The 26,549-nt window shown below is 39.3% G+C and overlaps 1 protein-coding gene across 9 annotated transcripts in view; it reads right to left on the reverse strand.

The window, feature by feature from the left end:
• Nucleotides 1-8,392: 8,392 nt before the first annotated feature.
• Nucleotides 8,393-26,549, reverse strand: part of Fggy (FGGY carbohydrate kinase domain containing) — a 399,645-nt gene continuing 381,488 nt past the window's right edge. For 8 of the 9 annotated variants that reach the window (XM_076862364.2, XM_076862361.2, XM_076862362.2 and 5 more), the window contains 2 exons: nucleotides 13,616-13,677; nucleotides 8,910-9,129 (listed from right to left, as the gene is read on the reverse strand). In XM_076862364.2, coding sequence (XP_076718479.2) covers nucleotides 9,048-9,129; nucleotides 13,616-13,677 — 144 coding nt within the window. In that variant the 3' untranslated portion in view covers nucleotides 8,910-9,047. Of the gene's footprint in view, nucleotides 8,530-8,909; nucleotides 9,130-13,615; nucleotides 13,678-26,549 lie in introns of those variants that run through there. The other variant, XR_013091912.2, reaches the window with a different exon arrangement.

The raw sequence follows: 26,549 nt of genomic DNA on the forward strand, positions 1-26,549 counted from the left end.
GTAGCCCATTCACCTTTTTCTGTTTTGCTTTTTTCTTCATGAACCTTCAGCTCCTTCCTCCACTCCTAATCATAAGACATTACCATTCATATAGTTCAAAAGAGGCATTGTCTGTCTCCTGTCACCAATATTTTAAAAACCTGAGCTGCAGCTCAGCCCAAAATATCTTTCAATACATATAGGAGGTTGTTTAGAGTTACTTACCAGGATGTAACTTGGAATGAATTATTCAGTCTTTTGGAACCTTGGTTTCCTCATGTATAGAACAGGGACAATATTTACCCTTAGGGTTATGAAGATGAAGTGAGACAATGAAGGTTCCTGGAACATAATCTGCATTCTCATGGGTGGTTCTTATTATTGTTGCTGTTAGTGAGTACAAAATAATGGTTAAGAATCCTAGATATCCTGTGTGATCTTGGGAAGTAACATAAGCTCTCTTTGCTGTATATTCTTCATATATAATAGGGAGGTAACAGTACTAACCATTCAGAGCATAGCCTTCCCTGGTAATTATCCAAAATTAGCTACTATTATTATCGGTTATTCTCATTGGTACAAGGACTGTCATATTGTGGAAAACAAGATTTGTGCTTAAAGTGTAGTATGAGAAATAATAATTTTTAAAATACTGAGTTAAATTTTCATACAGCTGCATAAAATTTGTGGGGAGAGTAAGATAGTAAGAGAAGAATGCAAAGGGGACACATTGTTATCCCATTCTGCACTTATAGTCATAAAGTTTTTTTGTTTTTTAACTACATACTTACCAACTCAATCACCTTTATAACAAAGTCAACTTTGTATATACAGTTATTTCCTGTAGGTTTTATAACTTCCCAGAATTTCCTTGTAAATACCTCTACTAAAAAGGGCAGGTGATATCAAGGCCAAATACGTGTTCCTGGCATAAATAGCAGGAAGTCTACCAAGTGTTTGTTATAAGAAGAGTGGAACCGAAACATATGCTTGAATACATATAAGCACAATATGTTCTCCAGCTCAATAGAGCACCTGTGTAGAACAGTTAAACCATATGTTTTAGAAATTATACCTTATGAATTACTATGTAGGTGTCAAAAGGGAAATGCACATTTGCACAAAAAAAATAAACACATGCTTGGCATTAAAATAACTATGTTTTTTTCAAATCCTTTTTACTGTAACAAGTTTTTATCTTGTACCATACGCAAAAACTTTCAAAATCACTAAATAGACTGAAAATCTTAAAAAGTATATTGTCAAAAGGATGATAGTAAAATTTTTATATAAAGTTGGAATTTAAATTAGCACTTTAATGCATCTCATGAAATTTAGTATTAGGAACTCTATGTGTCACAAAATTGCTAATGTTACCTATATTATCCTTTGATACTACCTTGATCTTGAGGAAAGAGCTTTTCACTCTGTTAGTCAAAGACTTGATAATATGTCAAGATGTCTGTGTTATATGCATGCATGGGTGATTTAGGGATAGTGCATGCACACAGAAGTCTTGACTTTTTGGTGGAATTGTGGAATCCACATGTCAACTTGATGACTACCTGTCTGTATTTCTTATTGAGGCAATAACAATTATCAAACAAGCCACTGTCAGGTGGTTATCATGGTTTGCAGTTAAACACCATTCCCACCGATACACATTCTCTTGGGAAATCCTGTAATACAATAAGAGGGTCCCTTCCTAGTTTCTTGTGAGATTGAGAGCTTGGAAAAGGATCACAATGGGCTGAGACCAAGGGGAGTTTAAATTGGCTACAAGATGTACTCTAAGCAAGACCCAGCCAGCTGCTCTGCTGTTGGGAAATTTAGCCTCCACGTAAGTCAAGGTGGATATAATGGAATGAGGTGTACCAGTTATGAGGAGTACAGTTAGGATGGGCTAGATTATTCTGCAGTAAGAAATAAAATTTCAGTGGTTTCATCAACAAAGGCGCATGTCAGTGCTGCTCCATGTCCATGGGTTAATGGCAGCTCTTTTCAGAGCCATCCTCACTGTGGCACCCAGACTGAGGAAGGGTCCCCATCTGGAACATGGCAGGTTGTTGTGTAAGAGCAAAGAAAGCTCTGGGGATTCTCACACTGACAATCAAAGGCTTGGTCCAGAAATAACAATATTCCTTCCTTCCCACAGTTCACTAAACAGAACTGGTCATAAGATCTCATAACCACAAGGAGGCCAGAGGATGAACCACTGTCACATGGAGTGGAGCTGGAAAGAACTCAGAGCACATCTTCCATTGCAATCACTCACAGCTGAGTGGCTGGCAATACAGTAAATGTTTCTAGTCAGAAACTATGCTTGAAGACTGTTGGATTCTCTCTGGGAGTTTGCATTGGGCTAAAGCAAGGCTCAAATTGGTGTTCGAAGAATTCTAGGGAACTGGATTTGGCCCCTGAGGGAGAGAGTTGGTAAGAGCTAGATAATATATCAGGGTTACATCTAAGTAGCCTTTCATGTAACATTTGGCCCCTGCAGGGAAACTGAAGGGTAAATTAGATACTTCTGGTTTTTCTGTTGCTGGGCATAGATTGATAAGCTTCCCAGATGGCTCAAAGTGAGACAGGGCTTTTTGAGGTCAAGCAGGGTGGGAGAAATGATTTATAAGCCAGAGGGGCAGAAAGGAGAATTTAACCTATGGTTGAAGTATGGCCAAGTTTCCACCCAGGGAGACGGTATTTTGAAATTCAAATTGAAAGAGATAGTGGAGCTGGAAATGAAGGGGTTTGTAAATGAGGCCTGAGTCCAGGAGGGCTATGGGTAGAAGAGAGTGTAATGAGAGGCATGCGCCTTGATAAGTGACTTAGGCATAATATAGCGAATCCTATCAGGGGACCCAATATCTATCTTTTCTTTTGTGCCTGATGGAAGTGTAATGTGGCAATTTCAAGGAGTCAAGTCAAATTAGGCAAACATGTTTGTATTTTAATGGAGAAAGCTATGATTTGGAGAGGCCCCAGATGCTCAGGGCATAGTGAAAGAAGTACCAATTCCAGATCCACTGGCAGGGAAGGTTTGGGGTTTTTCTGAACTGTTATACTGCCTGCCTTGGCCCAGGTAACCTCCAAAATGGGGTAGAGCTGAGTCTGCAGGCAAAAGACCTTCAGTGGCTGCAGCTTTGCAGAGCTATGAAAGGCAGGGCTGGCAATGTTTCAACTTTCATCATTTCCAATTGAATCGTTGAAGACACAACTACACATAACTGGCATCCCTGGGCTGGCTGTAGTGCCCACCAGCTGTGGTGCTCCTTGGGCACCTGGCACTAGTTTTCTGTGGCTGTTAGTTATTTTTCCATGTATGTCCCTTTTCTGGGATTATTGTTCAGTGACAGGAACTATCCTATCACTTTTGATAGAGTAATATTTCAGTAATGGCTGACTGTTATTGATGTAAGATAAAAAGTTTACCTGTAGAAATTGGATGTATAATTGTCCAATTTGACTGTAATCTATGCTTCTAGAAGTTCTATAAAATAATTGGTTCAGGAGATAAACTGGTATTTGTTGTATTTCTACTTGATATGGAGCATCATATCGTCCCATTGAATCCTCCTATTAGCCATGAGGCAGATTTTCTTTTCTCCAAGTTTATGTCTACAACACAGAAACTGATACTTTAACTCGCTATGTGTGAATTCATGCCCCGTGTAGTAAGTAGTGAAGTGTAAGTAGTGAAGCTGTGATTTGAAGTTAGGACTCAATGATTCCATGGCCCAAGGCTTTCTCTCTTTACCGCTGCTTGCCAGTAGAAATAGTTCAGTACTTTGATCAACCAATGAGAATCAGAAAGGGCCTTCTGGATAATTATACATGTTAACAAGGGGAAGCACAGAAGAGAGAGCAATTAGCAAACTAATGAATCATCCTCTGTTGCACAAATAAGCTTAATTGAATTTATTTAGGGAGAAGCAGCAGAGTGGTCCTGCATCTGTGTTCTAGCTACATAATCTTGGACCAATTACTTAAACTCTTGGAGATATGTTCTTTGTGTGTGTGTGTTTGTAAAGTGAGATCTCACTCTTTAAGGCCTACCTCACCTTACTATGAGAAGCAGAAAAGGTAATGTATGTGCAATGAATAAAGAGAGTAAAGAAATATTCAAATGGGAGACATCATTTAGGCATGATTATGGCTAAATAACAGACATTAATGAATAAAACATTTTGCATTTCAAACACGTTAAAATTGTACAGTAAGGAATCAGTCTCAGCCTAGATTTTAATAAGAAAAACATTTCTAATCCAGGTTTAAGGCATGACTTAGGCAAATAAAAATTAGATCTTTAGAAGCATTTATGCTAATAGCAATTTTAAATGATTTTCTGTGCAGAATGGAAATTGACCACAAAATTAATGGGTGAGTTAATGCTAAATTGAGAAGCCTGACTTTATTAGCAGAAGTCTTTGTTTTTATTTAAGTTACTTTAGTGTTACAAATTTAATAGAACTGCCAAATATTCAGGAGTCCTGAGAGAAACATCCTTTCTTAAAGATGTACTTTTTAAGTTCTCCCTTAAGAAATCATAAAAGGGGAAAAAAAGCTTTTTATATTCAAGAGGCTTCCTATTACTGTCAATAGCAGTTAAGTATATTTATGGAGACACGAGACAGCACAAAGATTCTTCTGTAATCCATCAGAAGTTCCATCTTAAGTATAATTACATTACACAGCTCTGCTCAGTCATTAGTTTCTTGTTTAGCGATAATGTCCTTCATTTTAAATTCTTTGATGGTAATTATTTGTAACTACGTCCTGAATTCTAAAAGTATTTGTACTAAAGCCCCAGTGAACAATGGGTATTTCTGAACAAGGATGCAATTGGTTTCCCATAAGACATTATGCAGGAAATGATCTGTAACAGCATTGCAAATTTGCAAAGAATTTCTGAGCTTGAGCTACAAACCAAACCAAAATGAGTGTGTTTATCATGTGTGTAACGTACGCAATAAAAAAACCAAAAGCAAGACATTAGATACAAGGCATGATTTTTGTAACCCTAAGTGACCAAATCACATTTTAAAGTTTTTGACGGTTGGTTAAGTGAAGGCACATAACACATACCAGAGATTGTTTGACCTGAAAGTGAGAGCTCCTTGATATTTTTTACTTCTGGGATTCTTTTTGCAGAAAAACATCTTGTGTTTGTGTATGTGTTCACTTGTTGAGCACCCATTGTGAATCAAGAACTGTTCAGGTGCAGGGAACAAGGTCCTAAGAGTCTGTGTCCTCCAACAGCTCACAGGCCAGTGGTCAAGGGACTAAGTGAACCAGAATGACTTGATTATCCTCAGGGCAGTGATAAATAGCAGATCCTGTTATTATTAAAGCAGAAATGTCCCAGCTTGCTACCTTTGCCTGCTGACTTGGACCTAGTAAAAGATGGAATTTTCCAGGGATGTCTTTGAGACTTATATTTCCTAATTCACCTGGCAACAATGGAACCATGCTCTGAATATAAAGACCAACTGCTTGATCTGGATTCCTTGAGAGGGGGCATCCCTTCCAGATGCCTCATCTCGACTGGCTAACTCCAGCATTGGGTCATATTGTTTACTATACATCTGTAGCACGTCACACCATTTTGTCCTTCTTGTGTTTTCTTCCCCATCTCCCTTCCCCAGCTTTTGTTCCCTTTGGCTCCTTAGAATGCCACATTTATATTCTTCACATATGGGAAGTATTTTGGTCAAAGTTAAAATCCTGTAGTGTGTTCCTTGGCAAAATGATTTGCTAAGTAAGGCTGGCTTCAACTTGAAAGAAAAGCTTTCAGTAGGCAACAAAACAAAAATCCCACAAGCCACCCTGGCCACACTGGAATTCTTAGTCATAAAAGCTAAATATACTTTACATGTGTGCTTAAATAAAGCCTTCTTTCCCAGCACCAGAAGGTGAGTATTGGAGTCATTATGATGTTTGTTATTCAGTTACATAGTGTTATAGAAATCTATACAGATGTTTCCATTTTTCCCCAAACACTGTTTTTCAGTGAGAATGAGAATTTTTTTTTTTTTTTTTTGGAGGGGGGATGTCCCACAGATTTTTCTGGAAGCACAAAGAGAACTATGTAGAAACAATGTTCGTAGAGTGTCTATTACCTGCAAGACATCATTGTCCCAGACCAGCCCTGGGCTGTGTGTGTGAGCTGTGAGCATTTTGAGAGCACAAGTGGACTGGACTGATGTTGTTGCTCTGTCTGGACAGTGCAAGTCTGTGTCCTTTTCCCTCACTGTGCTTTTTGATCCAACAGAGCACCTGAGATGTGGGTGTGACTTGCCAAGATGTCAATCAGTCTACTGACCACCAGACATCATGAAGCTAGACCCAACCCTCTGAAACCTGACCCTTTGCCTTATTTGGAAAAACATTCCATTGACCTCTCTTTGTGTGTCCTCCCTATGAAAGAATAAAGAGTTCAGGTAGCTCCTCTCTCTTTTCAACCGACTCCTAATATCGAGAGCCATCCCGGATTTTGAAAAGGTATTTTTGTGTGCTTGTGTGCTTTCTTCGCTGTTTTATCAGTTATTGATGTAGTCAGATATTGTGAATCTAGCATAAGTCGCCAGCTCAGTTAGATGGCAATACATTATGCTCAGGGTTTATATACAGTTTTTTACTGAACCTCACCACTAACCCCAGGTTGCAGGATGATCTGACTGAGGTTTACAGATTAACTAACGTGGATCTTTTAGACCTTCCCTCTGTCCAGTACATCAGGCTGGTCAGGAGAAGACTCCTGACCTATCACTTGCAACCAAAAATCAGGTGATAGGTCAGGAGTCTTCTCCAGCTGTTGACCCCTGAAGCTTTGCACTGACACAGATGTGAATTGGAATCCTATCTCCATCACTGCCTGAGTGACTCTGGACAACCTGTTTTATCTTTTTTAAACCTCATATTTCTCCCCTAGATTGTGAGGTGAGTGTTTTCTATTTCACAATACTGTGGTAAGGGTTGGAAAGAACAAACAGGGAGGACTTGGAAAATAGTTGGTAATTATTCATTCTTGTGTTGCCACCTTTCCTAATACACAGCGTTACTATGTCCACTGGTGCTTTATGAGAGCTGGCCCAGGCTTGCCCTGGATTCTGAGTTAGAGCTGATTGGCTTTAACAATAGAATGAATTAGACATAACTTTCCTATGTTCATATATGAATACACAACCAGTGTAACTCCATATCATGTACAACCACAAGAATAGGAAGTTATACTCCATGTATGTATGATATGTCAAAATACATTCTTCTGTCATGTAGACCTAAAAAGAACAAATAAAATATATTTAAAAAATAACTGATTGGCTTTAGCAGTGGAAGCTGGTTTGATTCTGGTCCTAACATCTTGCCTAGATCCTGCTGCATCTTATTTCTTCTGTGAGGTACTCCTCATCCTTTCTCCTCCCCAGCCCAAGCTCTAACTGAGGTCTAGCTATGTATGAACTAGGCTTCCTCCTGCTGCTGGGCCTGCTGGATATCTCATATCCTTTGGATATTGTACAATGCTGTTGTGGTGCTGCCCTTCATATGTCCACTACTGTTATTCTGAGCATCTTCTAGCAGCCGGGCCCTAGAATAAGACAGGTTTGGTCCAGGCAATTGTGCTATGTGCCATACATGCATGAACTCACTTAATCCTCATTAGAACATGTAAAGTAAGTACTGTTAATACATAGATTTTAAAATAAGGAAATTGAGGCTTACAAAGGACCTTTCTCCAAGTCAGTTAGCAAGAAAGAAGTGAATCCAGCTGTTATGCCATATTGCTTTTCATTTTCTTCTGCCTCCTTTTCCGACTGCTCCATAGAGCAAGTGGTTTCCTTCATTGCAGCACCTTCTAAAATGCAAGGTTGTTGATTTATCTGATTACATCTTACTAGACCAAGAGCTCCTTGACTGTAGGAACCAAGTTTTATTTGTTCCTGTATCTCTGTGTTTAGCATAATGCCGGCACACAGAAAGTACCAAAGGATATTTGTTGATTGCATTCCATTGGATTTTTCTTTTCTGTCTGCTGTCTTACTTTGCTGAAGCCTCAGCATATTCTATGCCCAAACTCACCTGAACTGTAATAGCTCCTGAATCAACATTAATTCTTGGGTCTGAAACAATGTGTGAATGAGTATATGTGTATATGTGTGTGTTTAGGTGTTTGCTTTTGTATCAACTGAAACAACTATAGTTTTGCAAACCCTTGTCTACCCCAAAATCGTTTTAGCCATAATGTTTATTTAGTTTGCTTTAATCTGGAAACTTTCCATAGCTTTTGTCTTTATGACATAGCCATTTTTGAAGAATATAGTCCATTAAAGAAAACAGAATGCAGGATGGGTTTTTCTGATATTTCCTTATGATTAGATTCAGGCTGTGCATTCCCAGTCTGAGTGATGCCATTTCTTTCCATGCTATCACATCTGGAGGCACATGATGTCTATTTGCCCATCTGAAGTTAATTTGGATCATCCAATCAAGATGTTGTCCTGTTTTTTCCCTGTATCGTTAACATTCTTTTTCCTCTTGTAACTAATAAACAATCTGTAAAGAGACATTTTAAGAACATGCATACATCCTGTTATTCATCAAAATTTCCTCCTGGATCCATTGATGATCCTTGCCTATCCCTATCTTTAATATAATGATTGAAAAATGATGATTTTGCATTTGAAAGCAATATTTGACCCTAGACAGTATCCTATTAAGAAGGAGAATGCCATAAGGAACAGAGAACATACATTAAATGTTCTATCTAAAGCAATGTCTTTCATTTACTGTACGTTATAGAATCAATTAAGTACAAGTCTCCCCTGGATTAAATGGTCTCCAGGATCTAGCCTATGTGAGATGAGACCCCACATGAGACTTCTGGCATACAGTGCCTGCACAGAAAATGCCAACTAGATAAGAGTGGTGTTTTGAAATGGGAGATTCCAGTTCTGGTTGCACATATCCAAATTTTTATTAGAAGACAATACAGAAATGATGAGATGATACCTAAAGGGTCTTGAATGTAAGATGCAAGGACAGAGGTCCTAATGGCATTGGTGTCTGTCTGTTCAGTCCCCACTCATGATTGCTGAATACTCCTTCTGGTGTTCAACCAGCTTCAGGAATACTTGATATTTCTTGTCATAATATCTGTGGGAGAAAGATGAATATGTTTAACAGTCTCAAGATGACTTTATCAAGCAGTGTTGCTTTGCATTCAGAAATATGGAAATACATCTGTTACAATTACACACACACCTTCCAGGTTTTGAATGCTTACAGCACCCTGGGCAATAGATTAGCCTGTGTCATGCCTGTTATCTATAAATTACATGCAGTGCTACATGGATTATTTCCATTTCTGAGATAAGGTCATCTTTTTCACGGGGTATAAACAAAATACTATAACTAAAAACCAGCAGAGCTGGAATTCCAAGTCAGATTGGTCTGACTTCAAAGCCTCTGCTGCATGTACCAAAAGGCCCAGGCTTAGCACAGAGCCTTTCACATTCCCAACTTCAGCTACATGACTAGCCACTGATCTAGTGTAAAACCATAGCCTAACCAGAGATGAGACTGAATGTTTTATTACTCTTATGGATCCTGCACCTAGAAGTCCTGGGTAAACTGCTTTATTCCATTGTGAAACCCCATAAGAACAATGTGTAAGGACTTTCTTGCTGCTGTGCCCTGCCTTCCAGGCATCTGGTCATGGACCTCAATCTCCCTGTCCTCTCTGGCTGACTCTTTGGGTGAGACCTGTCAGAACTGGTGCTGGCTATGAGTCAGATGTCAGAGCAGCTGGAGCTGCTTTGTATCACAATGCTGAAAGGTAACTGCAGCCTGGACAAATATGGCACTTGAAGCCTTGCAACTTTGTCCTTACTCCTTTTCTAGGAGGTACTGACATGGGATAAGGGTTGATAAATCTAGTTCAACATGGTTTGGTAAATGCTGGGGTATTCCAAAAGGAGTCCTGATGAGGGAGCTCTGGAGGAAGCTTGTGAATTGGGGGAGACAAGCAGTAAGAGAAACTTTGGATGCACACAGGCTTCTACTTGTCACACATTTCTACCTTAAGCATTCTGGTAGTGTAGGAGCTGTGATAGGGCCAAACACACAGTTAAGGGGTGGGTGGAGGAGACTCTGAAGCTGGGGTATGAATCTCAGCATGGCCATGGCTTGCTGTGTGACCCAGAGCATGGTACTTAATCCAATTGTGCCTACATTTCCTCTTGTGTAAATGAGAATAATTACAGGATCTACCTCAAGAGAACTGTTGTGTGAATTAAATGAGGCAATATATGCAAAGCTTTTAGAACAATGCCTGACTCATAATAAATGCTAGTTGCTACTTTTAAAGTAATTAATAATCCAATATTTTCATCAATGTAGCTATGTAGATATCGCTAAAACCAATTTTATGAGCCTCCAGAAATCAATACTCATAGAATGATTTTTTAGGGACAATTTTCTGCTTCTAATGATCCTCTATGATAATATAAATTTTGGGCAATACACAACATAATATGGATTTTCTGATTTTGGAAAATGGGGCTAAGGTCAGTAATCTTTGCACATACTTTAAGATTTCCAATTTTATATTTATTTTTCTGTGGTGCTATTGGTAGAACCTATGGCCTTTGACATGCTAGGTAAGTACTCTATCACTGAGTTATCTTACCAGTCCAAGGATTTCCAAATTTAATACCAATGGCTTTGCGACAACTTTATTCACTAGCCTTATTCTTCATATAGGTAATTCATACAGTGTGTCTTTTTGTGATTATCTTATTTAATTTTGTCTTAACCTCAAAGAATTTCCTTCCTCTTTAAATCTGAATAATATTCTATTATATATATATATATATATATATATATATATATATATATATATATATAATTTTTAGCTTATACATTAATCCACTGATGGATCAGTTGAGTTGTTCTTAAAGCTTTAGCTACTGTGAATAATGCTGCTGTAAACAGGGGTATATAGATCTGTCTTCATATCCTGCTTTCAGTTCTTTTGGACATATACCAAAAGCAGAATTGCTATATCATATGTTAATTCTACTTGCAATTTTTTGGAGAACATACACATTTGTTTTCATATCAGCTATACCATTTTATGCTTAAAGCTTTCAATTTCTCCACATCCTCAACACTTGTTATTTTATTGTTACTGTTGCTTGCAGTAGCTACCCTAATGGGTGTGAGGTGGCATCTTGCATCCCTAACAGTAATGTTGAATAACTTTTCATGTGCTTATTGGTTATTTATATATTCTTTGGAGGAACATCCATTCAAGTCCTTTATTCATTTTGAATTGGATTGTTTGTTGTTGTTGTTGTTGAGTTTTAGGAGTTCTGTATTTTTCTGGATATTACTTCCTTATCAGATATATAATTTGCAGATATTTTCTTCTATTATGTGGGTTGCCTGTTAATTTTCTTTTTTGTATTGGAGATTGCTCTTTACCACTAGACCACATCCTTAGCCCTTTTTATCTTTTATTTCGAGACAAGATCTTGCTAACTTTGTCGAGGGCCTCACTAAGTTGATGAGGCTGGCTTTGAACTTGTGATCCTCCTACCTCAGCTCTCAAGCCACTGGAATTACAGGCATATGCCACCACACCTGGTGTAAATTTGTTGATAGTCTTTTAATACACATTTTTTTCAAGATACTTTTAAGTGACTGTTCTAAAGTCATGTATAAATTTGTTTTGAGCATAAGGACAAAATTTGGAATCATCCTGAAAAATTGCTAATTGAATTGTAGTCATTAGATTAGACTCTGTGTGATCTAGACTTTTTAAGTCAGATGAACCCACTCTCTTCCAGATTCTCCTGAACTCAGTCAGTTGCTTCTTTGTGGCACAGATCTAAATAAATGTCCCGTGTAGTTAAATTAATGTGATCGAAGTGATGAGACAGAAGGGAACGGGTTCCTGCTTTCCATGTGCAAATCTTTGGGCCACCTGAAGATGGTGCTGCAGTACCATGTGTGCCTCCTTCATAGGTGCCCAGCTCCCAGCTGCCAGAGAGAAGCCAGATTCTTTCAAAAGAAATATGTGGGGTTTACCAAAAACTTAGAAACAGGCCTCCTTCGAAAGTCTTGAGAGGGTCAGGGAAGAGATGGAGAAGATAATCTGTTTCTCATTTCAAAAAGCAAGGGATATTCCAGCCGCCATGAGGAGAGCAGAAAGAGGGAGAGCATCAGACATTGGGATGCATTGGGAACTCAGTGCATTGGGAACTCAGCCTTTTCCATGTTCCTGGGTTGAGCTTCCCCATGGAAGCTCCTCTGAGCCCTCTGCTCCTCTGAGCCCAGAATTTAGAGAGAGGTTTATATTCAGGGATTTTAATAGCCTGACTCCATCTGAACACAAAAAAGAAAACGAAAAGAAACTGGATCACTTTTTCAGGGACATTTCCAAAACTGTTCAACAACATGTTTTGGTGGAATCTGTACCTTTGCATGTCTATTACACTGTGTGGTGGGATTTATGTCATAACAAAAAATAATTTCCTAAAATTATAAAGGCACTTGCACAACTGTCTTTTTATCTTCAAACTCACTACCAATGAAATAGAGGTCTTAATAGAGGTCTTTTTCATCTCTAAGCTGGATTGTTCAAAAAGCCTTCTCTCTGGTTTACTTCTTACCCTTACCCCCCCTTGAATTGATCCTCTAAGAAGGACCTTTCTAAAATCTGCATCTGACCACATCTAGCCACCGTTTAAGGTTAAGTATCTCTGTTTTGCCTGTTTTGCGTGAACATGAGGTTCATGGTCTTTAGCACAGCCTACTTTGAGCTGACCTCCTCCTCCCATCTCACCTCCTGCCGTTCCCCATCTCATATTCTGTGTTTTAGCATCATGAGTTGTTTATAGTGACTTCAACATACCATGCTGTTCCACTTTTATATCTTTGCATATGTCATCCCCTCTATCAAGAATGTTCTTCTCCATCTTGGCCTGTCTACGATTTCTTTTAAGCATTTAATGCCAAATGAGACTTAATCTTCTCTCAAAAAGTTTTCCTCACCTTTATAGGGTCACATTCTTTTCTTCTTTGGGCTGTTTTGTCACATGGTAACATTTCTATGGCAGAAAATAGTCCTTTGTTTTGAAAGGACTTATGTGCATAAATCAGACTGTATCTTATTCCCCTCTAAATCATGTTGCTTAACTTAGAGGCTTGAATATAGCAGGGAATCAGTGAATGAATATTGTGGTGACTTGAGATTATAACACTGACCAAGGTCATTTAAAAGTCCTCAATGTCAAGTGATACAAAGAATGGGTGGATGTTACTGGGTTCTTTGAAGGGAGATATAAAAGATTTTTTTTTTTTTATAACAGAGAAGACCAGATTTGTTGCCAGTGACCCAGAAAAAAAATTGGTCTCAGAGTTCAGAAGCTTGCATCAGACACCAGATCTGGCCATACCTAGCTTTGAATTTTAAGTAAGTAAAAGTGACCTTATCTTTCTGGGAGTTAGTTTTCTCGCAGCTATTAAATGAAAGAATTGATTTAGCTAACATTCAAAGTTTATTTCAGATCTATAGTTGTAAGCATTTGTATGTTCTCATTATTTAGCACTGCACATATAAAAAATATAAACTTACTTCTTATCCTCAAGTCTCGGAAACACAACTTTCCCAACTTTGCTCATTCTTGCCATTGCCTCCTGTTAAATGGAAAACAAAGCAGACAGTTGGGTTGGAAAGCTAAAACCAAAGAGAGGATTGTGACAAGCAATGACATTTGAATTAGAATTCACTTCCCTTTACAATATTCAGTCAGTATGATTTTCAACTTGTTTTTCTCTGCCAATAAGAATATGACCCAAGGAATAGTTAAGGTTAAACCTATGACCACATATCCTGAGCTTAAAAAATAGCTGTGTGTTGAGGCCTCTAGGGCAAACTACCCAGAAAGCCAAGCACCTCTGTGATTGCCTTCAAGGATCAGCATAAGTTACCTTCCCTCCTGACCACACGGACCCAAAAGCATAAGAATGTCATATAATCAGCCACTAAGTACATTGCCTACTTAACTCTTCAATTCACTTTCAGCTCCTTTCCCAATCTATTAAGTTGTGAATATAGATGTGAGACCTCTAGACTGAGTCTAACTGACCTGAGTTCTGGAATGTTACTCCAGGACATTCCTGTTTTTACTGTGGAACACTCAGGTAGGTAGGTAACAGTTCATTGCATCCAGAGGATGTGGTATGGTATATACAGCATTCAGATCACCATCGACTGTGCTGGCTCCATTATGTGGATGAAAGTGTTAGTTTTCCTTGGGCAACTCCCAAGGCTATTAAGGTCGTGAGAAAATAAGGAGATATGGCATGAACCCAAACTTTGGAGTCCAATAGAAATGACTCAGGAAGATAGCAAGCAATGGCCTGACAACACTTCACAAAACAGGCCCTATCTTAGCTACAGCTATTTAACTCTTATTTTAAGGATGCGGTCATTTTAAGGATGGGCTCATATGTGCCACAATGCCGCAGTCTGGCTGGGCACAAATCACGAGCCACTCGATTCAGGCAGCATTTTTGGGAGACAGAAGCCCAGTGGAGGTGTGGATTTGGGCAGAGAACGTGGATTTCGCCAGAACGTGTTTGGAAAGGGCCGGTGTGAGATCGGGAATAAAGAATTGCTGTTTGAATCTACAAAGCTGTGAGTGGCTCGTGATTTGTGCCCAGCCAGACTGCGGCACCACTTCTTTTTTTTGGCAGCGGGGCGGTGAGAAGTACCAGGGATTGAACTCGGGGGCACTTAATCATTGAGCTACATCCCCAGCCCTATTTTTTGTATATTATTTAGAGACAGGATCTCACTGAGTTGCTTAGTGCTTCACTTTTGCTGAGGCTGGGGTTTGAACTTGTGACCCTCCTGCCTCAGCCTCCGGAGCTTCTGGGATTACAGGTGTGTGCCACTGCGCCCAGCCACACATGCCACATCTTATGCCATACATTTATTAATTACTCTCTATGTACCAGATACTGCTAGGGATCCAGATTTGCAAAGGACATAGTTTATTTATTTATTTATTTATTTATTTTTCCTAGAGAAACTCAATACTAGCCAGGGGAGGAAATAATGTGAAAAGCTGACTATCGTACAAAATGTGAGAACACTTGGGTATCTTCAAAACATATCCAAGTGTCCTCAGACCATCTTGCCATGTTATTTTGATTGACTGGTTTGCATACCATTAATTGCCTTCTGATTTGCCATGCCTATACTGGTTTACATGTCCGTTTTCTTGTCCTTACTGAAATGTAAACAGAAGGGAGGGACTTGGTCTGCTTATTGCTGAATCTCAGCACCTCCTGCATAGTCAATAAACCCTTTCATGTGCCCAGCCCAGCACTCCACACATGAAACATGGAGAGGCACGCTGCATAGCCTTCCTTCCATCAAGGAGCTCACTACAGAAAGGAAAAGACATTGGTTGTGATCAAAAGAGAGTAGCATAAGCACTATGCTAGACGTGAATAGAATTCTTTTTGATAATTACTCAAGGAAACCCAATTCCTTTTAATCTGCTAATTTCCACAGTTTTTCAATGCTCTGCCAATTCTTCTGCAAGGACAGCATGAACAATCTAGACTAGTTATCTGGGTTCCCAGCCCTCAAAGGATGAGAAAGTGCTGAGTAGGATATCAGAACTGCTAAGAGTAGCAAGCACATTGAAAGCAGGAAGAAATGACAGAGATATAAAAAATGAGGGAAAACTATTAACAAGAAAACCAGAGACAAGACATAAATAAACAAACAAAATGGCTGCCTAGAGTCATCACAGTGAACAGGCAAGGACATTTTATTAGGCTGCTTCTGCTCCACTTAAGGCTGGGTTAAGAGCTCTGCTCAGCCCATCATATCAGAACATTTTCCTTCACAGGCTAAGTTCTGACTTCCTTAAAACAAGACCCACGTGTTGCTGAGGTGTCGTCCACAATGCCCAGCACTAGCTTTGCCACTCATTCTCATTTCATTCTTTCATTCTCAGAAGCCCAGCAGAGGTCTTCAGAGGAAGACCTCTGCTGGGCTTCTGAGGGGACCCTAACCTTCTTTCACCACCTCTGAATCTTGAAAATGCCCTGGGAGCATGCCCCTCCTGGTTTTGCTTGGGTTCCAGACTTGAGACAACATTCCAGGATCGCCTTCATGGGTGGGATCCAGGAAACTTGTATTAAAGAAGGTACTCTGTAAATGTTATTTTCCTTCCTACTGTAACAGATGTGTGAACAAATGGCAGACATCAGGGAATTCCCTCTTCCTTCTTCACACTACCTTTGCTTGCTTTAAAAATAAATTATTGAGAAATAAATGTTCAAAATAGAGATTTAGAAGATTTAGAAGGAGTTTATTTTGTTTCTGAAAAATAATCCATTTAAAAGTTAAACTTAAGTCAGGTTCCCGGTCCACGGAAGACTTCTCTGACTCATCCTCATTGCCTGCCTGCCCCCTAGATTGAACTATTTGCTCCCACAGCAACTTGTGCCTCCATCTTTATGACATGGTGCCATAATTTTCTGTTAACACATCACTCTCCCCAACTAGACTATGAGTTCCTTAAGGCAGGAATTGTTATAATTATTTTCACTGCCAAACTCAGCATCTGGCATATCACACGCACTCAGGGAATGTTGATGGAATGAATGAACTGAAGGATAATACACGTGACAGAATGTTAAAATGGAAGTTTTGGCTGAGATCTAAAGATGACAGATATAAGATACCCCAGTGAGCTGGAAACAGACCACCCTGAAGAATTTGTAGAAAGAGTTGTTGAAGACCTGTAAATCAACTCTCTGAAATCTTTCATCCATGTGGAAGATCAACAAGATGGAGTCTCAGGAGAGAGTTGTTGGTGCACTGTGCATCAGGCCTCTTCCAGAGCAAGGTGTCAGGGGAGGTCTTCTCTTCATGAGTTAAGGCAGCAGGGCTCCACTGAGACCCATGGAGACCTGGGTGCAGGTCCTCATGGTTGAGGTGCACAGTGAGCAATTCCTGCTGGGAAGATGGGCAGGCTGGCAGCTTCCATGAGGAAGTGAAGGCTGGATTGCACTGGGATCAGCCAACATTGCCACAGCCTGTCCCAAAGGCATGGCTATTTCCAACAGACCTCTTGGGCCTACATGTGAGAGGACTATCTTGAGTTGTCTTAGATCCTGTCCACTATGGCCACTTATGGAGGCTGGAGGTGAACTACAGGATTTCCAAGGAATTAAAAATAAGCCATTTGCTGGAATACAAGGACAGAGACACTGCAGATGACAGGCTTTCTGAGATAGAGGGTCTCCAAAAAATTCTATAATAGAAGCTTCTGAGACCAATCTGATCAGAGCTACCACTTCTCACTTGTGCAAAGCCCAGCTGGGGAAATTGGGAGACATCTTAATTTTATTTTCATATATTCCTTGATATTTGAATTTCTGAATTTTGGTTATGACTCACAATATAAAGGGTCCATAAAATCTTTATTCCATAAGTGACTTTGTTCTTATCTAGGAAGATAATGGAATTACTGGAATTTTTAACAAGGACAGGGAAAAGCTGGCTCTATTGCACAAATAGACAGGCGCAATGAGGGCAAAAATAAAGTTGTTTTTCAACTGTCTCAAGAATAGTGGGAATTGTGCCACACAAGTTTTTGTTTTACCAAAGTCACTAAAGGCAAGTTACACATGCATAATAAAGGCTGGATGAAAATAAATTGAAATGTTAATAATTTCAAGAGCATGGGTAACAATTTTTTTTCTTATCAACTTTAAAAAAATTTTCTGCAGTGGCATATATTGATTTTATTGTTGTAAAAAATACAAATATAACACATCATATTAAAAAAAATGTTATGCTTACAAAGGTAATCAAACTGGTACAGGTTTCTCTTCCCCTTCTTTGTCTTCGAAAGGCTGTTGTGGGCACCTGAGGCAATATGGAGAATGCCCAGAGAACTAGCCCTGTCATCACAGACTCTGCTGAGTTTTCCAATTTCTCTAGATAATTAACACAAAACTGAAACCTCATGAACACACTGGCTGTATTAAGTCTGAAAATTACCACAGCATAACAATATGAACTTATTATGGAAATGCTGGTCTATGCTAAATATAGTCACCCCCACAATATATTTCTGTTCAGAAGGGTTTATTTGAAGTTGGACTCCAAATTAATACTTTCTGTCAGCAGGCAGGGGCCGGACAATCTTAATTTGCAGCACGCTACCCTCTTTGTTTGAGTCTAGACGGCACAATGAATAGAGTGACTTTTCTTTTTCCTTTTTGCCCACACAATGAAAGCTTTTTAAAAACAAAAATATTTTGTAAAATAGCATTTTAATCACTTCTTTTCTTTCTCTCTGTAAGGCAAAGCTATAAATAAACCATGAAAGTTCACATTTGATTGTCACTTCTGAAACCAAGTGAAGGGCTTCTATAAGGAAAAAAATGGGGTCCCTGTAGCTGCCCATGAAAGCCCTCATTCATGTGGTTTGACCCTTCCCTGGTGTGTCAAGGCAGAGACACAAGTCAGCACGCTCTGCTCACCAATTCTCTGGAGGCAGTACTGGCAAGCATCAGGCCTCATTGTAGGCAGGGGAAACACCCAGTTCTCATGTGTTATAGCCCTTTTGGGAACTACCAAAGAGCTCTGGACCACACATAGACGTGAGTTATCAGGGAAGACAGGGCAAAGGAAGGAAGGGGATCTTCAGCACCCTTGGAGAAGATGTGGATAACTGAGTGGTAGACATACTGATGTTAGTAATCTGGAGAGCAGGAGATATGGTACCTTCTCTCCTAACCTGGGAAACCATGGCCTTAACCTCTGAGGAAGCCTGCCACGTAGTCTAGATTTAGGCACCAATGGGCACTGTAAGACTACTAGTGTCTATAATTATGATCTACAGGGGAGAATACATTAGGACCTGGTGTTGGGAGCTAGCTATATGTGAACTCTTATGAAGAGGAACCATGCCATGTAGGCAGAATGCCTGGCAATGTCAAAGCACCCACAGGTGCTTGGTTACTATCTGTGAGTTGCTGAATGACAGGGTGATGACTTTCATAACAGAGGCAAAGTGAGATCATCAAAGCCAGCATTTCCTGAAAGGCACATGCTCCTAGAAAGTGCTGAAGATAATCCACTAGGATTCTGAAGGAAAAAACTGGAAGCACTAGTTATTTTATTTTTGACCTAAGGAAACTTATTAAGCTTTACCAGAATTCAGTATGTGGATTGGCATCAGATTCCTTCAATTGGGTCATACATTAAACTGTCATGAAGCATGTAAGCTATGTGAGGGTTACTGAGAGAAGTAGAGGTGCCCCAGGACCAAGGTACAACTGTATGGTGCTTCCTGAGTGTCCTCTGCTTCCAGAATTTGCTAGGTGCTGTCATTTAAATATTCTAGGTCCATGGATTTAAAGGTATTATCTAGTTTTATGTAAACTAATCTTCCCCAAATGGGCAAGCAACTGAAAAGGATTCAGTCAATGGATTGTAGGTAATGGTAATAATTTGGATTCAAGCAAAGAAGCAAATTGTGACATTATATTCAGCACTTGCTCTTCATATTACAAGGTAAAAACAACAAACATCTAGTCAGGTGAGGCAAGAATTGCAAAAAAAATCATTGGGAAGATTGTTTGAGATATGGATACATAGGCACAGACAAAATCTTTTAGCAATCACCAAAAATCATTTAGAAATCATTAAAAACACACCTGGCCACAGAAAAAAATAATAGACCTTTAGATATTGTGTAATGTTACTGTGATAGGCAAACACATTTAAAATGTTTTTGTTTCCTCTGTATTTTGCCTGTTATACAGAGTATCTACAAGCACAGAATATTTCATTCTTTAACATTTTTTTTGTTGTCAACGAAACTATCTTATTTATGATTTAATTATTTGTTGGTTTATTTATTTATTTATATGGGGTGCTGAGAATTGAACCCAGTGCCTCACAAATGCTAGGTGAGCACTCCACCACTGAGCCACCACCCCAGCCCAATATTTTGTTTTTATATTAATAAGTTTCCATATGTTGAGGATGCATGTTTGAATGTTTCTTAGCTGATGGGATCTAGGTGGCATAATGTGGTGTATGGTACATGTCATATGCAGTTCCTCAACACTCAGTCACCATGGCCGTTGCTGTTTCAGTCAAACTTTCTCAGTCATTTACTCTTTGCTGAGCATTGTTCTACTTGATTTATGTATATGACCTTTTTAACCCTTGGTTCAATGGCAGATATTATCAGCTATCCTCACATTGTGAATGATAGAACTGAACAGAGGGTCTAAGCAATTTTCCTAAGATCAGAAAGCCAATTTGTAGGAAAGCCAGAATTAAAGCTGGTTCTGGCTCCAGGCCATTGCTTAGCCCCACACAGACACAATGGTGTATCATCCCTCCCCACTCTAAAGAAAAATGTCTGATCCTTGAGTCCTCCACGCTTGAGTTCTGCTGTTTATTAGCTGTGTGTGATCACTTTGAGTGTGTGTGTGTCTCACATGCATCAATACAGGACACTGTACTTTTTTTCATAGATGCTGACACACAGTTCTGAAATACATGAATCTGCCTTCTTGAGGAACTCTGACTCATTTTACTGGAAAAACAAGTTCATGTGCTAATATGTGGGCTGAGGCACATGACCCCTCCATAGAAAAACAGAAAATATAGCAATGTGATTTTCGTCCAACAAGCACTGAAAAATGGATAATTGTTCTTTTATTTATTTTTTTGTTTTGTTTTTTGACACAGTCATTTCTTGACCTGCACCTGGCATTCTGTATAACCCCAATGCATTGGAAAGGATAATGTCAACTGAGAAGCAGGAAGGGATAAGAAAAAAGAGTAGGAGAGCTCTTCATCATTCATCATGATACACAGACTGCTCCTCATCTCTCATTCTAAATATACCTATCACACATATGCATTTATATATCTTGCTTTTAGTGTTGATTATATGAGTATGCACATCAAAATTCATCAAATTGTACAATTGATATCCATGTATTTCATGTTATGAATACTACATCTCAATTTTAAATCTGTAATAAGAAGAGAAAAACACTGTATGTGTGTACCTGTGTGTTATTATATTTATATCTTATTTTCAATTATGAAAGGCCTACTAAATGGGCATAGAACAGTTTTAGATGCACAGTTTTCCAATTCTGACTCTAAACTGCATCTTCAAGTAGTCTCCGGTTAATCTCTCTCTTTTTTTTAATATTTATTTTTTTAGTTGTAGTTGGACACAATATCTTTATTTATTTATTTTTATGTGGTGTTGGGGATCGAACCCAGGGCTTCGCCCATGCTAGGCAGGCACTCTACCGCTGAGCCACAACCCCAGCCCCTCCGGTTAATCTCTTAATCATAAAAGAGGGAAGGTGTGGAGGTCTCTAATCATATAGGAAATGGAGCAGATAGTAGGACAATACTACATTCTAGAGACAAATGGGATTGGATCTGAGTGCTATTGCATTCCAGATAAGTGAACAAAGCTTTAGTTCTCATCTACAAAATGGGAGTAATAATATCTGTTCACAACAGCATTGTTGAAAGTCCCAACAATCAACTCTCTGGCCAATGCCTCCTAACTGGTCTCCTGACTTTTCACTTGGGTCCCCTTTATAACAGTCATGGCCAGTCAGAATGAGTTTTCAGAAATAGAGTGTGGTGATTAAAATAATAAGACTCTCACAGACTGCCAGAGTTTGGGATTGGGCTTTACACTGACTAGCTGTCTGACTGGGATCAAGCAGGTTCCTTGCTTTCTTTATGGCTGTTTCCTTTTATGGGAACGGGGTGAATAACAGCATTCCCCTCGAAGGCTTGCTATGAGGATCACAGGAGTGATTTGACAGGAGGTACTCAGAATAGTGCTAGCAGACAGTAGGTGCTCCATAAACCTTTCGTATTTGTTATTCTGCTTTTATGCAAGCTCCGTGAGGCCAGAGGTTTTAATTTGATTCATTCACTGCATTAAAAACTGTTCCTGGCTAGAACATGCAATCCATCAATATTGGTCAAATGAACCAATGCATGAGTTTAAATTAGATTTTTCCCTCTGGGCTGTTTTCACTCACAACACTTTTGATACAAAATATGTGGGGTTTTCTTTCATACCAACCAATTCTCCAACTCAAGACACTGACTTGTATCTTAAAATTCAACTCAATTCTCACACTCACTACCTGGAGTTAGGGTCAGAGTTTACACACCAAGGGCTCAGTCCCCACAAGACCTTTTACTTCAAATGCCAGTGATAAGTCTGGGCGTTCTGACTGACTATAAATTGGGGGTTCTGCTATTTGCTACTCCTTCAGGTTTGATAATTTACTAGAATGGGCTCACAGAACTCAGGAAAACAGCTTACTTCTACTGCCCGTTCATTATGAGCTATACAATTCATGAGGAGTCAAATGGAAGGGATGTATAGGACAAAGCATGGGGTGGGAGATGCAGTGAGTCTCAGGCCCTCTCCAGGCCTGCTACCTGCCAGCACCTCCATGTGTTCACTAACCTAGAAGCCACTGGAACCTCATCATTCAGGAGTTGTTATGGAGGTTTCATATACAGGCACAATTTACTAAATCAATGCCTTTTGGTGACACAATCTTTAGACCCTCTTCCTCTTGGAAGGTCAAAATTGGGGCTGAAAGTTCCAACCCTCTGTCATGCCTTAGTCTTTCTGGTCACCAGTTTCCTCTGACGCTATCTAAGGGATCCTAGCCTTGGTTATCTTATTAACACACAAAAAGACATTACTCTCGAGAGTCTAAAGGTTTAAGGAACTTTGGTTTTTAGGAGCCAAAGTTTTTTTTTTCAAATGCCAGGAATTAGGAACAAAGACCGAACATTTGTTTTTCAATACATCACAGTATCTTCCCCTTCTAAAAACCGCAATAGACTCCAATTGCTTTTTTTGGCGGGGGTGGGATGGGCAACAGGGTCACACTGTTGCTCAGGCCGGCCTCCAGAACTCTCAGTCCTCCTACATGAGACTCCAATATAGCTGGAATTATAGGCATGTCCCCTCACCCCCCACCCCACCCCCAGCTAGGCTCCATTGGCTTTTGAATGAAACTTAGAATTTGTAAGATAGCCTAGAACTTCAAGATGAAGCTAGATGCCCAGTCTCCAGCCTCTCATTTCATGCCCAGCTCCCTGGGTCACCATCCTGAAAACATGGCCATTTTGCTATTGACTGAGCATGCCATACCTGCTACTGCCTGAGCCCCTCCTCTTCTCTCAGGGATGCTCTTCTGGACCTCCCACATTTTTGTTTTGTATGATTTATGTCCTCTTCAAATATACTCTCTAAAAGACTGCCCTTGGCCACTCTGAGCTGAGATATTCTACTTCTCCAAAACACCAGAGGTCACATCGTCTCATTTTCTTATCTTTATAACCGTTCACAGCATATAGCATCATCTGAAATTACATTAATTTATTTGTTTACTGTCTATCTCCTCCTCTGTGGCCCTCACCTCTGTTCCTGCCTCCCAAATCTAAGTACCAGGAAAGCAGAGTTTTTGGCTTTCTTCTTGTCTGATGAATCCCTAATTTAGCAGGGCACTAAACATTAGCTTTCAGAATAAATTTATTGGATACCAATTTTATGCAAAGTACCATTTTTTTAAATATTTTGCTTCATTTGATCCTTACAAGCACTCTGAGGAAAGTCTGATCTAAGCCCATAATGAGGAAACAGAGGCTTGGAGAGGTTAAGGAACTTGTCTAAGCTAGTGAAGGCTAGGCCAGGATTTGAAAATTGCTTTAACTCATTGATATGATTAAGTCCAATCTTGAGGAGGTCACTATCAGTAGGTAGGTTTCTAGCTTCAGTGTATGACGGTTTACCTTCATCTGATGACTCTGGGACCCTGTAAAACTCTAAAAGCTTGCTTTCTCCACTGTCAAAGACAATCGTAGTCATTATGCTGTGCTTACAAAGATAGGAAGGTAGATTCATTGATGTATAGAAAGACTGTTCACATTACTTTTTGAAACAAAATTACTGCCAGCTGTATGACCCTGAGCCAGACCCTTTCCTTCCCTGGGACTCACTTGCCTTATCAGTAGAATGAGGGGGTTGGATTAAATTATTGCTGAAGTCTTTGCCAGCTGTGCAATCTGTTGCGTTGGCTGCATGCACATGTGGTTTTTGATTAACTCTCAGTTGCCAAGTAACTCCTGACTCCCAATGGTACACTTTATGAAGGTTTTACTAGACCCACTCTGACAGGGCTACATTGGTCTCCCCAGCAAGGTGCAGTTTCACTCCAATTGAACCACAGGCCAATACAGCACAGGAGAGTTGTGCTCCGATAGGTAAGACAACTTACTTCTGTTGTGAGATTTTTGGGATGGGGATTCTAATATGTGGCCTGACTGCTAAGAGCAAGGTGGAAATATGAATAGTGAGCAAGTATCCATCCTATTTAGATGAACTTGACTCACTTCTTAGGAATTTTCTAAAGGCAAAATAAATAAATTAATTAAATTAAATCAAGCTTCTTGCTAAAAGCATCAGATTATGGATTTAAAAAACTGCAAACCAACACTCATCTAGTCATTCCATGGTTAACTGAAATAGAAAATGATCCTGCTGAAATATTTGACAGAGAGTTATAGTAGAAACAATAATATTAATAACAAAAAATCATCAATGACAATAATAATACCAGCTAGTTTTTATTGGATACTTACATAGTTAGCACTACATTAAACACTTTATGTATTTTATGAAAGGTGAAGAAGACATAGAGCCCTAGAATCTATATTCCTACCCATTTACTGTGGAACAAGGATTTTGCTGATACATAGACCACAACCTAAATCCTGGCTCTGCCTTTTTTTTTTTTTTAAACTGGGGATTGAACTTGAACATATCATTGAGCTACATCCCTAGCCTTTTGCATAATTTATTTTGAGATAAGGTTTGCCAAAGCTGCTTAGGGACTCCGTAAGTTGTTGAAGCCTGCCTCAACCTCCTCAGTCACTGAAATTATAGGTATGTGCCAGAGAATTTAGCTTCTGCCATTTAACATTCTGAGCCTCAGTTTCCTCATTTTAAGAATGAGAATTTTAATATGTATTTCATAGGCTTGTTATATAGGCTAAATGCTTAAAAGTGTAGATATTATTATTATTATTTTTTTATTCATTGACTAAAGTAAACTTTATTTCCCAAACACTTAATGAAAGGTTTGAATTGCCATGTTATATGTGTTTCAGGTAGGTGAGGTGGGTGAACTGCAGAAGGTGTGGGCTGTCAATATTCTCATGGTTCCTCATTATTATTTCCAGACAAGTAAAAAAGCTTGCTCCTCTGAGCTTTATGCCACCTAAGGATAGAGATATAGTGACACATACCTGAATCTCATGCTATCACCATCAGCCTCTTGTTTACATCCCTATGTTAAATGAGGCTAAGGATTCTAGATCGCATCCTCCTGGTTTATCATTATCATGGAAGATTTCAGGATATGTTTATAAGACCCATCTAATGTTCCAGTCTTATGATTTCAAAATGTTTTCAACTCAGTAAAACTTCCTCTCAGCTTTACTTCAACATTCACTCCCACAGCCATACTATGAAACTTTCATCTACGGAGACTGCTGTACATGTGTACATTGCCATGTACTAATAGCCACTTTCTGATTTTAATTGCCCATCAGTCCAGTTCTTTCATTTGCACCATCATTCTTACCAAGTGTCCTTCTCTACCTCATGGCAGCTCTGGATAGCTTCCTTTTCTTTTAATCCATATTCTCTGTTTGGCACTAAATTCTTCCATGGCTCGCTTAGAATCCATCATCTATTATGCCAACACACGTTTATCAACAAGAATCACCACAATACTCTCTTTTTTGCTAAATTCAATGGTACCTCCTAGTCCACAGAGACCAGTTAGCCAGGATAAGTCTCATTTATGGCTTTAAAGGAGAAATTTTGCTTTGGATGTAGCAGGCCAATGGGAGATTGCAACTAGAGAAAATGAAACATCTTGAATGGTCTCAGGGTCTGATCCTCTTATAAAGTTATATTGCTTACTTCAAAGTTAATTCCTTACTAGGAAGACTTTTTAAAATATTTATTTCTTATTGTAATTGGACACAATACCTTTATTTTATTTATTTATTTTTATGTGGTGCTGAGGATTAAACCCAGGGCCTTGCATGTGACAGGAAAGCTCTCTACTGCTGTGCCACAACCCCAGCCCCATTAGGAAGACTTTTTAGCCAGCAGATCAGAAAACATAATTGGCAGTAAAATATCAAAACTTGTTATGATATTAACATAGTGATCAATGTTTGAACTGCAAGGGGTAATTGGTCAGGTCAACTGCTTGGTGTTTAGGCAGATGAATAACAAAACCATCTGAGATGGATGGATGCATCTATTTCTCTATGCTCTATAAAGTTCCCAGATTTTGGACCATCAACTCTTTGAGCCAGAGCCATATTGGCAGTGGAACCTGGACACACTGGCCTGCCTTTGGATAGGACT

This window comes from Callospermophilus lateralis, chromosome 7 (assembly GCF_048772815.1).
Source record: "Callospermophilus lateralis isolate mCalLat2 chromosome 7, mCalLat2.hap1, whole genome shotgun sequence".
Lineage (NCBI taxonomy): Eukaryota > Metazoa > Chordata > Mammalia > Rodentia > Sciuridae > Callospermophilus > Callospermophilus lateralis.